Below are 15032 nucleotides of genomic sequence, written 5' to 3'. Positions count from 1 at the left end.
TGCACTTGCTGCAGATATGCCATGTTTTGTGGCCATGGAGCACAGCAAGGTTTATGTGGCTGATGCGGGAACTGAGTCCACTGGCAACTTGTACTAAACAGCTGCCCTAATTTGCCACACTATGTAACTTGAATGAGATGCCCATTTAGTTTTTAATCCTGTTGCAAATTTACCACTGCTTAGCTCATTTCAGAAAGACCTTTTGAAAAGAGCAGCACTCAAAGCTTGGATTTCCTCCAGTTTATCTGCAGAGTATGAGAATATTGTGGGGGAACTTTTGGATAGAGTGAAGACCAATCAGACATACAGATGTCTTTAAACCCATCACTCTTTTGGATCAGTTTCTCCAAACAGCAAAAATATTGCTTTAAATTCAGAGAAATAGAAAGGACTGGTTAAACCAAACTTCCAAAGTAATTAAATTATTGTAAAAAAATATTTTTGGAATTATTTTTCAAAAGTCTCTTTGCTTCATTGATAGTAGTTTCTGACCCTTTGGAGATGAAGAATATTTTTAAACATCGATAATGAAATTATGGCTACCTTCATATATACTCAATGAGGCATTATTAAAAAATAGTGGAGCTTTTAATCTTTGGCTATGAAAGATATAAAGAACATTAGAAAAACAGTTGTTAAGTAGATATCTGCCATAAAATGTCAAAACCAATATAGTAGCAAAGAAAACCTTCCTGACCATCCTTATTTGAGCACCAGAAAAGACCTACTGGCTATGAGTCAGCAGTGTCTTTCTCCTTTTCACTTTCACCAAAAACTAAACTGTTGGCTTCAGCGGAGGAGGCCACAGTTATCCATCATTCGCATGCACATCACAGCAAGCAGCTGTCGGGAGAAACTTCAGCCAGTGGCCACATCCTCCCAGACGCTTTCAAATAAGAGACTGATCAAAATGAAAGGCACTGCTAGACAGCCAGCAGCAAAATCTCATTTAGTTGGACTCCTGTAACTCAATTCCCCATAAGTGTGATGGAGATAGGCTGGGCGGCCAGAGAGCCTGCTCTGGGAGTATTGATCACCTGTGTTCTCCAGTGCCCTGTGGCAGTCTCTCTTGTGTGAGAGCTGAACCACTGACCTAAGTGCTGGAGGGGCTGGGGAGATTCCTTCCAATACTGGGAGGATGAGGGGCCTCATTGTAAATTGCCTAGATAAGTCAGAATTTTTAACATTTTGAAAGTTTTCCCCTTCTAAGCATATTAAGATATAACTAAAAAATAAAATTGCATGTATTCAATGTGTATAATGTGATGTTTTGATATATGTATACACTGTGAAATGATTAGATTAAATGAATGAACATGTCCATCACCTCACACATTTATATTTTTTTTGGTAGTAAGAATATTTAGGGTCTACTATCATAGTAATTTTCAAGTACAGATTATTAATTTTAGTAGTCACCATGCTGTAATAGGTCCCCAGAACTTATTCATCCTAACTGTAACTTGGTACCTGTTGTTGACTAACATCTTACCTTTTTTGATCCACTGCTCCTGCTTGAGCTGCTGACAACCATTCTACTCTCTACTTCCAGGAGGTTAACTTATAGATTTCACATGTAAGTAAGATCAATCAGTGTTTGTCTTTCCGAGAATGGATTATGTTGCTTAGCATAATGTCCTCTAGGTTCAACTAGACTGTCATAAGTGACAGGATTTCCTTCTTTTAACTAATTAATGAATTTCTTTGTTCTAATTTATTATACATGACAGCAGAATGCAATTCAATTCATAGTACACAAATGGAGCACACTTTTTTATATCTCTGATTGTGCACAGAGTCACACCATTTATGTCTTTATACATGTACCTAGGGTAATGATGTCCCTCTCATTCCACCATGTTTTTTTTAAAGGCTGAATTATATTCCATTGTAAGCAAACATACATATTTTCTTCATTCATCCATCCATTCATGGACGTTAGATATTGTTTCTATGCCTTGGCTCTTGTGACTAATGCTACAAAGAACATGGCACCTCCTTGACATACTGATTGAATTTCCTCTGGATATAGATCCAGAAGTGCGAATGCTGGATCATCATATAGTAATTCTTATTCTCCTTCTTCTTCTCTTTTTGCAGTGTTGGGATGAACCCAGGGCCCCCTGCATGCTAGGCATGCACTCTACCACTGAGTCATATCCCAAGCCCAGCAGTTCCATCTTTAATGATTTCAGGAGTCCACACTGTTTTCTATAACAGCTGTATTAATTTATAATAATCTCACCAACAGTAAACAAGTGTTTCTATTTCTCCCCATCCTCACTGACACTTATCTTTTGTGTTTTTATAATAATCAATTCAACATGCTTGAGATAATAGCTTATTGTGGCTTTAATTTGCATATCCCTGATTCCTGGTGATCTTGAGCATTTTTGTTTTCATATACCTGCTGGCCATATGTTGTCTTCTTTAAAGAAATGTCTATTCATGTCTTTGCCTATTTTTAAATTGGTCATTTTTAAAAAATTGTTATTAAGTAGTGTGAGTTCCTTAGGACATTTGGAGGTTTTAGTTAATGCTTTCAACTTTTTGCTACTTTAAAATCACATTACTATTAATATTTTTGTACTTTGACCCATCCTGGAAGTTCTTCCTGGTACTTGCACTTAGAATAATGTTTAAATAGACTCAGGGAAAGGGACACAACGTGGAAATGTTGGGGTTCTAGCAGATGTAAGCCTTCACTTAGTGTGTTTTCCAAATTTACAGCAGACCTCCTGCAAAAGGTATTTGTTCTGCCTCCTTAGCAATCCTTCCAGCTCAGTGCTTGTTCATAAGTCTATTCTCATTTCCACAGCCATAGTAGTTGACATTTAACACAGAAGATTCAGGGTGCTTAGTGTGTGTCATCTTTCACACCCTCATCTCATAGTGCTGACTAAATTTTTATAGAATTTGCATAGAGTTCTGATTTACTTTTACCCTATAACACCATGTAAAATTTATAAGAATGGTTTTGCATTTCATAAAGTAATAAATATTTGTTAAATGAGATGGGTAAATTAGATTTGATTGGCAGAATTTTCTTTTGCAAGGGGCAATAATTTTCCATTTTTATAATGACTGTTCTTTTTATATTGTATTGATCATTTTAATATACATAAATTAATTATCCTATTTTCAAGTCTGCCGATTTCATGCTATTTTCTCTTTAAAATAATTTGAATTATTGTTCCTTCAGATTGATTATTCCCAGATTTATTTTTCTTTCTTATACTTTAATGCTATATTCTGATTTAAATATACCTGAATTGTACTTCCTGAGAACTGTCAGCAAGGAGAAAAAGAAAGTTAACTGAACATGTGAGTTATTTCCTAAATGTAGGAAATTTCCTTAAGAACAGCTTGAACATTGTAGCCAAATTATAGCAAAACAATTTGAAAAGGGAGACTTCACTGTGTTTTTGTTCTGATGATGCAGTTCTTTCAGTGTGGTATGGGAGTGCTCTTTTTTTTTTTTTTTTGATTTGCATGTGCAGTAAAAACCAATTTATGATTTTGCCAGGTAACCTAATGCCAAGATTGCAAAGTGGAGCATAAACATTCTGCAAAAGTATACAAATATGTGAGTGTCTATGTACATGTGCATGGGATCAACAAGGCATGTGTTATGATTTGGATGTGAGGTGTCTCCCAAAAGCTCACATGTGTGAGACAATGCAAGGTTTGAGGAGACATGATTGGGTTATAGTCTTAACCCAACCAGCGAATTAATCTCTGGTGGGATTAATTGAGTAGTAAGTGGAGGCAGGTGGGGTTTCCCTTCCCTTTCCCTCCCCTCCCCTCCCCTTCTCTTCTCTCCTCTCCTCATGTGAGCTGCTTCCCTCCACTACACTTTTCTGCTGTGATATTCTGCCTTACCTTGAGCCCTAAGGAATGTAGCTAGCCTTCTATGGATTAAGAATTCTGAAACTATGAGTCCCTGAGTAAACTTTTCCTTCTCTAAAATTGTTCTTGTTGCGTCCTTTAGTCATATCAGTGAAAAAGCTGACTAAAACAGCATATTAGGTTTCAATTCTGTTGCTTTGTAGTTTTCTCATGTCCATTCCTGGAAAAACTTCTCAACCTTTATATTGAATTGATCTTGTGTTGTCATGATTCTGATGGTCAAAAGAAAACCACAGGTATTCTATAAAGCATAGCATTTCAAAACTTCATGTCAGTAGGAAACAAAACATGCAAAACAAAATGGTCACATCAGAAAAGAACAGAAAAAATGCTTACAGAAATGTTGAGACACTTATGAATGGAACATTTTGGGGGCGGGTATTGGAAATTGAACTCAGGGCCAATCAACCACTGAGCCACATCCCCAGCCATATTTTGTATTTTGTTTAGAGGCGGAGTCTCAATGAGTTGCTAAGTGCCTCGCTTTTGCTTTTGCTGAGGCTGGCTTTGAATTTGTGATTCTCCAACCTCAGCTGACCTGCTGGTATTACGGGTGTGCGCCACTGTGCCCAGCTGAATGAACCATTTTAAGAATAAAGATGAAGAAATAAAACAAAAAAATAATCTGATTATTTTTCTGCTATTTGAATAGCCAGAAGTTTCACTTGTAATTTAAATATAATTTAAAACTGCACCTTATTAATGAGTTCACACAGGTGTGAAGCACCTAAAGCTAGCTGTGTACAAAGTCATCTTGTTGGGATTTGCTCTTAGGGATTGGTCTGTTCCTAAATCTTCAGGGGGACAGAACAGCATCATAATTAAATGTGCAGGTCTCAGCATCAGGGTACATGGGCTATGGTACTGTCTCTGCCATTTATCAGTTGCTTTAATTTAGGAAAGATAGTTGAGCTTCTCAGTTCTTATCAGTTTCTTCAACTATAAAATCCATTACAGTACTTACCTGAGAGATTCTAAAAATCAAACAATTTATATGAAGTATGTAGGTGAATAGGTATTCTTGATCATAATAAACTCGGTAAATAACTGCAACTGCTGTTTTAGGATTATCTGACTTCAGGTAGGAGGCATGAATTTAACTTAATATGTTGCCTCTTTTGGGAAGAGTTTCCAATTGTGCAACAATGAATTTAATTGTTAAACATAAATCAAGAGAAAAAAATTAATGGAGATGGCACAGATGGGCTTTCTAGTACTCCTGCACTTTCCTGGGGGGGGGGGCAAAGCTAATTTGTCCTGTAGTATCACTTTTTTCCCCAAAAATATTGCTGGTGGCAAGAATAAATGTGGACAACATGTAGAAATGGTAAGTGGAACTTTCTTCTCTCTTGGCATTACTATCATGTGTTTTAAATCCCTGTTCACTGCATTTATTCTTCTACCTGCTCATGTATCTGTCTATATATTCATCCATCAACTTATCTATCCATATACCTATCCTCTACTAGGTGCTAGGCATTGGAGAGATGATGTAGGTTAGGTATACTTCCTGTTACTAGGGACTGCAATGAGGGACAGGGTGGGGGTTCAAGGAGGGTGATGACAATTGCAGTATCAGACCATATTATTTTGAAAATAACTTGGTATAATCATTGTGATATGTACAGGATTTTGTGGAAATAGGGCACCAAGGACTTCCCACAAAAGTTTCTTTACATTGGATTTTAATATTCACCACTTCAGTATGAAGAGCATTCTCTTTGGTAATTTGTTTTTACCAACATACAAAGGAAATGTAAATGTTCCACAAATTAAAAGTCCTCCATTGCTGATGGGAATGCATAGAGCCATTTAGCTTTTCCCTGGAAGTCTAACCTTCTTAGTCATCTTTAAAGCCTAATGTGTTTGTATTTCACTGCTGACATTCCACAGTGGACTAATATCTAACCGTGGCTTGAGGGCTGCTACATGTTTAATGTGAGACAGGCTTTGGAAAAGCTAAGGCTCAATTGACTTGGTGAAGTATAACTTAGGAGTCTCATTTCTTTCCACCCCTCTTCACAATGGGGACAGGGGAAACAACTGCATTTTCATTTATTAGGAAATGAGCCTTTTATTAATCCATCCCCTGCAAAAGATACAGACTGGCAGTCTTGATCTTATCCTCTTTTTTAAGCTGCTGCCTTAGAAGTTATTTGTGTCATAAATTACCCCAAGAAATTTTTTTTTGTTAGAACCATTTTGAGTGAAAACCATTATTGCCATTGTTGTTACTGATATTATTATTATCCAGACTTTAACATGATCAGAAGAGAAAAGAGATCCTGTGATACTAACAGCACCCTGCTCAGTTATAGCTAATCCCCAAATCTTTATGTACACACTGATTTGGGCACAGTTATTAAAGGAAGGATTATTATAGAAATCTCATTCTAGCCCCATCATATCTTAATAGCAGTTCTCTGGGTTTTATTTTTAAGACAATATCAAATTTCCAGAACTTTAAAGCCCAAATTCTTTATGTGTATGTGAAATCCAGCTACATTTCATTATAGTTGAAAAAAATTAACCCAGCAGACCAACAGCCTGGATTTCAGTTTGCAATATACAATATTTGTTTTTTCATCTTAAATACTTCAGAAGTTGATTTAGGGTATGCTGTGTACCACCCATGATTTATTTCTCTTGTGACATAAAATAAATAATAAATAAAATAAGGAATTAAATAAGTTTGGGTTTCTGAATTCCAGGAGGTAGATAAATGTTCTTTTATAATTTGAAAAGTTGAAAGAATGAGAATTAAAAAATTGGCAAGGATTGTGTGCCAATACAGATGTACCAAGCAATGAATTCATATGACTCTCACATCCTAAAATTCAGTCTTTATGTACATTAGAACTGAAGTGTGACTTAGTGAATTCTTTAGTTCCTACCTTTTGATTCTGGTTGAATTTTGAACACAGAAAGGGTTCCAGTATGTGATACTCAACATCTGTTGTTTTTTCTGCAACTCAGGATGCTACCCAGCCCATTTCCCATTCTTATAACTGTGTTGGGCTAAGCAAGATCTGAATAGCACAACCTACTAAGCTTGGGGCCCAGAAAGGCTGAGACACACAGGCAGGAGCAGACTTTTTACATCATGTGGCTCTTATTCAACACTGGCAAATCCCTTCTGATCTTTTCACTATGAGGAAGACAGACCTAGGGACTGGGAGAAAGAAGGACGATATAGCTCATTAGTTTATTTCTTTATTCACTCACTTAACTTACAATCATTTATTGAGTGCTTGTTTTGTGACATCAAGAAGCACCAAGGGGGGCTGGGGATGTGGCTCAAGCGGTAGCGCGCTCGCCTGGCATGCATGCTGCCCGGTTCGATCCTCAGCACCACATACAAAGATGTTGTGTCAGCCAAGAACTGAAAAATAAAAATATTAAAAAAAAAAAAAAGAAGCACCAAGGTTGATTCTGGAAATTTGAAGATGAATAAGTTACTATTCCTGCTTTCAAGGTGCTGCAGTCTAGCAGGGTTTCTAGCTGTTTGTGGCTGGAGATGGAATTCAGGGTCTCATGCATGCTAGGTAAGTGCCCTACCAACTGAGATATACCACTACACCTTAGAACATAGTATAGGATTTGGTGCTGTCTGCAATTTCAGGCATCCACTAGGTGGTCTTCAAAAATATTCCTCCCAGATAAGGGGGAACTATTGTCTTGCTGAACTTATGGTTTCAGAAACCTTGTGCTATTGGTGGAATCTACACTGGACACAGGAGGAAATTGCTGGGGAAGGATGCATGTAAGGAAAGGAAATCCTCAGGCTGATTTATTGTTTAACACTGTGTACACAGCGTGCTATGCTTGCCTCAGTCAAATGAAAAAGGACATAGTCCCTGTCCTTAACAAGTCACATATTTTAAAAATAACATTTTGACCTGCTTATAAAGTCAATATGATTTAAAATTAAAATTCAAGCTACAGATATCTAATAAAACTAAAAAATGACCTAAGATCTCACCAAACTGGATTTCATATTTTATTACAAATTTCAGAAGAGTACATCTTAAAAGAGCAAAGATTCACCAAGGACCTCATTTACACGAAGAGAAAGAGTTCAATGTAACAACATCTTGCCAAAAATAATTTATACACATTTTAGTTTTGAGGGGCGCTGGGAGTAAAACAGGCAGGATTAGTCCCTAAAAGATTTAAGAAGAGTGAGTGCACTGCTTCCGCTGGTGCAAGAGTTCTAGGGGGCATGTTTTAACTTTAACAAAGGTTCCCAAAACTTAGCCCTACAGGAGCCGCCCAAGCCTGGTGCGCTTTGCTCCCAAACCTGGTCGCAAATCACTGACGCATGCGCAGTTTGGTCCCCGTGTCACCGGCCTATTTTTCTCAGGCAGGTTTTTTGTGTGTGTGTGTGTGTGTGCGGTCAGCAAAAGGGCCAGAACTGCTACAGTGACAGTTCCGAGCCTGCGAGAGTAGAGAGAAACCAGCACTAAGTGAAAAACACTTCGTGTTGAGATAGGCTCCGGGTGGAGTCGTTTTTGCAGAGGTCTTCACACACATACTTTTAAAAGGCCAAAAGATCTTTAGAAGAAACTAACTTGGAGGAACAGTCTGAGGGATTCTCTGTAGAAGGGGCAGGACAGGAAGGGGCGAGGGGGCGCCGATCTCAAACTTTCAGCGCCGATGCTTTGTGCTTGCTTCATTTCTCTGGGGAGCCCGGCTGCCCCAATTAATCTGACGTTCCTCTGAGACCCCCCTTTAAAAAATTGCATCCATTGTTTAGGATGTCCCAGGAGGAACCCCATCGTATTTCAGGGTTTAACCACATTCTCCAGGAAGCTACTCCAGGAGAAAATCCTTGGATGTCTGGGGTTGTGTAAACTCCGCGAATCGGAGGGTTCGCGGGTGGGCGGGGGCTCTGGGATCCCCTTTGTAGCAACCACCCCCTACTCCGCCTGCCCCTCCCCCACGCCCCGCCCTCGGCTACCGACCCCAAGCCAGGGCGGCTCGAGCGCTCCCACCCGCGCCTCTGGGGACTCGCAGACGGCAGCTAGACCGGCCCGGCGCGCTGGGCATGCTCAGTCGCGGGACGCCGGGCTCGCGAGTCGGAAGCCTGTGCTTGGTCGCCGCCGCCGAGCCGGCCGGGGCGCAAGAAGAGCGCGCAGGACTCGCTACAGCAGCGGCCCGGCAGCGGCTGACCCGGTCCCAAACCAGAGTCGAGCTCTGCGTGGCGCCCCTGATCCGCTAGCCGTGGCGCCCGAATCCTAGAACCTGCGCGGGGAAGGGACTGACGGCGGCTGGCGTCGGCGGGGCGCGGAGGAACCGCGGTAGCTGCGGCCGCATCCTCGCAGCCTGCTCCAGCCGGGTTGAATCCGGGAGCCGTCGGACATGGAGCCATGGAAGCAGTGCGCTCAGTGGCTCATCCACTGCAAGGTGCTTCCTGCCAACCACCGGGTGACCTGGGACTCAGCGCAAGTGTTTGACCTGGCGCAGACCCTCCGCGATGGAGTCCTGCTTTGCCAGCTGCTCAACAACCTCCGGGCGCACTCCATCAACCTGAAGGAGATCAACCTGAGGCCGCAGATGTCCCAGGTAAGGAGGCCGGTTGGGCGCCCCCGCCTCCTGCCGGTATCTCCCATTAATCATCTGGCTAATTTCTTTGTGTAAATGCAAACATCTAGGTGCGCTCAGCTTGCCCTGCTTCCCAGCCTTCTGCTTTGGGGACCACTTCAGCTTTTCCTACCTTGCCTTAAAATGGTTTAGATCTTCAGCTGCATGCTCAAGCTTTGCGTCCAGAGATGGTGCAAGGATTTCGTAAAGGCTTTCTGTGAGGCGGGAAGAAAGAAGTTGTCTTAGGGTGCCCTTCACCTATTGTGCATGTGTGTGTTTGTGTAGGGCAACAAAGAGAATTTGATCCAGCTCTTCTGTAATAACGATGGGGAGGGATGAAACGCGGTGATGGGGTAAATTTGCTTTTAGTTTATTCTTCTGCTTTGCGTTTTGTTCCCATGCTCTCTTGAAAGAGGAACCATGACATACATGAGGACTCTAGGAAGTGGAGGGCGTTTGGTACCGTTATCTGAACAGGAATGACACTGGTCGAAGGAAGGAAAAAGAGCAGGACGCAGAGGCTGTACCCGAAGGCTCCCTGAGCTGGTGGCCAGCTGGCAAGCTGGATGGTTGTGTTTACAGCTCTGCTGAAGCCATGTGAGAAGGAGTCCAACCTCACTCAGCAGCGACAGGAAATGAAAAGTTTCACTAAAGATTCCGCTTTCTTTCATTCGGTCCTGTGCTCAGGTGATGTGGTATACATCGGATTCCCATGGCTGAGGCTTGCCTGGAGATGCCTCTTTCAGGGTTTTAAAGAAAATGCAGCCCTGGAAGGCTATGTGCTTTTTACAGGCAGCTCAAAAGTCAGAATGCAGCCGAATAGTGGTTTCTTGGTCCTGTCGGAAAGTTTCTGTTCAGAAGGATAACACCATTCATAACCTTTGTTTTCTGTTTCTTGCTGTAAAAACCCAGTTTCAACTTAGAAGAGTTTCTTTTATGACACATTAGTCCCATATTGATAACAGTCTAAATTACTTAGCAAACCCAAGTAGTGCCATTTTAAGAAGGAATATAATTATTAAATCATATAAAGTTTATACAATTTATTAATTATGTATTTAGAGTGCATACACACTCACCTCTGGTTCTCAATGTCATTGTTTTATGAGGGTCCCTGTACTCTTCACATTCTACACCCCTTGCCCATCTGCTTTCAGCCTTGAGCAGTCTCCAAGAAAGAACAGGCAGGTAAGAGGTGGGAGCCATATATATTTAAATATAAGGTAAACTGTTTTAAACCCACACACAAACCTGCATAGTGATTGCTAACATTGTAGACCCTTTAACAACTGTTCCAACTCTGGATATCCTTTTGAGGGGTTTAGCAGAAATTTCTATTATGCAGGAAGCTGCAGTCAGTTGGTTAGCTAGTCCCATAGATCCCTGTTTTTCACCTTGCCTGTAGCCTCAGGAAGCAGCATGGGTCAAGATGCTTTGGCCCACCAGCACATAGTATGGTACTGTGCACATTTCCTGAAACTTCAGTTTCTTGAAACTTTCAGAGGTTGTACATTAAGTTGTTTTCAATAATCAAGTTTTCTAGACAGTTGAAGATTACCCTTTTAAAACTTTATTTGACTGTTAACAATGGATGAAATTTTTTTTTTCAAATGTGTTTTGCTCTTTGCCTTTTAGAATGTATTAGATGTAATTTAATCTTTTTGATGACTAAGGATTGTCATTATAAGCATCATTAATGAAAATTGAGCACATACAATTCTCTAAGAGCTCTATTCCCTACTGAGGGTACCACAATGAGCATAGCAGGTACTTGCCCTAAAGGGATTATTACATTCCTATCAGAGAAACCACCAGGTTTTAAAGAGGTAAGTGGGACAGCTAAATGCCTTCCTTAGGCTGTTTGCTTTGAGTTCATAAGATTGCCTAACCCTGAGCTTTTGGGTTCCAAATCAAGTCCAGTTCTCAAACCTGAATCTGGTAAGGCTAGTATCTGAATACAGTGGTGCCTGTTTTTGCTTCCTTGTTGATTCTTTACCACATTGTAGAGAGATAAGGTTCTGAATGGCTGAGAAGCAAGACAGATGAATTTGAATTACATAGGTCATCATTAAATCCTTATATGAGACTTATTAAATAGCTTCATGAAACACGTTGACATATTTAATATGCCTTTAGTGCTCAGACATAACTGTGTACCTAATGTTCACTTTTAGGAGTAATAGGTTCCAATTACAATTTTAAAAGAATCACAAAGGTTTATAGTTCCTTTGGACTGACATCTATAAATATTCCTGCCTCATACATTTTTCTTGGGAAAAGTTCTGAGGTTCCCACTACATCAGCTGTGTGCATTGTGTATGATGAATAATCTGTTAACCTAGTACATTCCAGACATTCAAGCCAACAGTTTCTTCTTTGGAATTTAGAGGTCATTACCACTGCTTATCTCTTCACTATGTTAGAGTCAATCTGAGTTAGTCTACCTGAGCTAGGTTCTATTGAAGATATTAATTTTATATAGACTATTTTCTTAAGCATATGATTTTCTAAGACAAGAAATAACTGGAAGCTCTTACTTTAGAGTTTTATGACATTTTGAAACTGCTACGAGCAGATGCTGACAAAGGAAACTTTAATTTATTGATGTTTTACTTATTGCCTGTTTTTAGTTTTTCACAAAGAGGCTATAAAGTGACTAGTCTCGTTTAATAATAAAGGTGTTTATTCCAGTGAGTGGGATTTTTTTTTCATTTTGTCAGCATTCTGCCTTGTTTACATTTAAAAAATAAATAGCCATGCAAATAATGATTTTCTCAGTTATAAGTGATTCTTGAAGTTTTCGTAAGTACTCCAGACTTCTTCAAAACAGAAGCATAATGGGGATCCCATTCTCTTGCTGTTCTTCCTGGCTGTGGACAGCAGTCTCTTCTTGGTCTTGCCATCTTGGTTAGACAGGGATCTTCTCTGGTTCTGAAACAAGTACTTTTTAATATTGATTTAGTTTTTGTTTTTATTTATAATGGATAAAAGAGATACATATCACTTTTAGTTTCACTTTAATATGTTCCTTTTATTATAAAGATTAAAATTAAGTAAAATCCAACTGGACATTGAAAATTCTATAAAATATAAATATATATATATATATATATATATATAAATAAATACAGATTTATTTTTCATCCAAAACAACACTCTAGATAGGACATAAAGCACACCAATGATTCTGGAGAAGACGGGCCTACTGGTGATGACTGTATTAGGGGTGCCTTGTGAAAGGGCGGGGGTTATTGGCTTGATGTCATTTTCAGTGGCTAAGAAGGTCTCAATGAACACCTAAAACCAACCATAGCTCTGTCATTAATGGAATGATTTTAGTCTTATTTTGAGGTTTAAAGTTTTCCTTTATATTATATCTTAGAGTGGTAGTATTGCATTTGATGAGTTTACTGACCACTGTGTACAGTATGTTAACTTTGAATTGTCCTAAAATGAATTATTCAGACTTTAAGGATTTCTTCAACAAACACTTGCTTATTCCTACTGTGTGCTAGGCATTAAGATACTGGTTTGGAACAGTAAACAAGCTTGACAAAGTCCCTGCCCTGAAGGGATTTACAGGTTAGTGGAGGAGATGGACCATAAAAAATAAATGACCATATAATGTATAATGAAGACGTTTGAAGCTAGGTGAAGGAACAGAGAGAAATATGACGTGATTCTGTCAAAGGTGGTTTATGTGATCTGTGGAAGACAGCCAAGAAAGCCCTCTTTGCTGTGGTTTCAGCTGGGCAGGGACCTAAAGGGAGTGAGGGAATGCAGGGATGTGGATGCTTTAACAAAGAATATTCCTAGAGGGGTATGAAATGCAAAAGTCCTGAGGTAGTTAACTGCAGGCACAGTGGAGGACTAGCAAGGCAAGGGAGGCTGGGGGAGAATGAGTGTGGCTAAGAGTGGTAGGGATGAAGTCAAGAGAAAATGTGAACCCAATTTTTAGGGCTTAGGGGCCTTATAAGGACTTTGGCTTTCACTTTGAGTGAAATGGGAAGCCAGCTGAAGGTTTGAGCAAAGGCATGTTGTGACTTCAGTAACTTTTTCAACAGAGTCACTCTGGCTGCCATATGATGAGTAGCCTGTGGAGCAGCAAGGATAGAGGCAGTTGGGAGAGTTCTACCATTTAGACAAGAGATGTGGCTTCTCTGACCAGAGCAGCAGCAGCAGCAGCAGCAGCAGCAGCAGCAGCCATGGATATGAAATAGAAGAGCTTTGGATGTATTTTGAAGGTACAGCCAAGGATCTATTGATGGACTCAGATGAGTGTTATGAGAAGAGAGGAATCAAAAATGACTTTAGTACTGTAATCCCAGTGGCTCCGGAAGCTGAGGCAGGAGGATCTCAAGTTCTAGACTAGCCTCAGCAACTTAGCAAGACCCTATCTCAAAAAATAAAAAGGGCTGGGGATAGGACTCCATGGTCAAGCACCCCTGTGTTAAATCCCCAGTACCACCTGCACCATTCCCTCCAAAGAATGACTCCAGGAGCTTTGAACCAAGCTATTGGAATGATAGAGTTTTCATCTACTTGGATGGAAAAGACTAGAGGAAAATAGCTTTGAGGGTTTGTGTAGGAGGAAAGGAGTAGGAGCTGGAGCTAGTTATGTTTGAAATGCCCATAGACATCTGGATGGAGATGCTGAGCAGGCATTTGAAGAAGTCTGATATGTAGATATAAATTGGGAGTCATCAAGGTGTAGATGGTGCTTAAAATCATGAGATTGGATGGTATCATCTGGGATTAGTGTTGAAAGAAGAGAAAAAGTTGGGTTAAGCCATTGGGTTACATAGAAGGGAGAGACCAAAACAAACAAACAAACAAAACCTCCCACCATTATCCAAAAAGAATGTCGTCCCATAATCTTTTTGCCATTTGTTAGGTTATTCTTGGAATTTTCCAACATAATTTTAAACTCAACACCTGTCAGGGTCTTCTCAGGTATAGTATCATGGCACCATAAAGCATCCTGAGCACTTGTTCTGTTGGCGTAGTTAGTGGCTCAAACTGAATTGCTGCGACTTTGTTGATGAGGTCCCTCAGCTGCCAAGGTGAGGAAAACAGAGCTATTTTTTTTTAAAGATGGAAAATATTGTATTTGTCCTGCAAATGGGATTATTCAATATAGATTCTTTACCTTTCCTAGTTTTCAAATGCAATGGATCCTTTTATTATTTTTCATAAACTCTGTGCAGTCTGTTACTGATCGTTCCCTTTTTCCCCAAAGCACCGTCTCCCCTTTACCCTCACCGCTCTGTACACTCCAGTTCACTCCTGTCTCTTATTCATTCTCAGCTTCCTTTGGCAGCTTCTCTGTCTAAACTTTCCTTAAACAGGTTAAAATTTTCTCTTTAGTTGTCTTTTCCTTTCATATTCTCTTCCCGACATCCATGGTCTGACTCTATCATGATGGCACCAAATTCACATTGAAGGTCTAGGTCTGTTTTTTTATGCCCCTTGCCTCCATTGTTATAGTCACTTTAGGGGTGGAGTCTGCTCATTGGAGAAAATTCACTCTCAGCAGAGTT

At 40.0% G+C, this 15032-nt stretch overlaps 1 protein-coding gene across 2 annotated transcripts in view; it reads left to right on the top strand.

The window, feature by feature from the left end:
• Window positions 1-9270: 9270 nt before the first annotated feature.
• The window catches only part of Vav3 (vav guanine nucleotide exchange factor 3), a 359269-nt gene continuing 353507 nt past the window's right edge, over window positions 9271-15032 (top strand). For both annotated transcript variants that reach the window (XM_076861720.1, XM_076861719.1), the window contains exon 1: window positions 9271-9474. In XM_076861720.1, coding sequence (XP_076717835.1) covers window positions 9271-9474 — 204 coding nt within the window. The remainder of the gene's footprint in view (window positions 9475-15032) is intronic.

This window comes from Callospermophilus lateralis, chromosome 7, assembly GCF_048772815.1.
Source record: "Callospermophilus lateralis isolate mCalLat2 chromosome 7, mCalLat2.hap1, whole genome shotgun sequence".
Classification (NCBI taxonomy): domain Eukaryota; kingdom Metazoa; phylum Chordata; class Mammalia; order Rodentia; family Sciuridae; genus Callospermophilus; species Callospermophilus lateralis.
The sequence above is the reverse complement of the archived record's forward strand: the minus strand, read 5'-3'. Positions and strand labels throughout refer to the sequence as shown.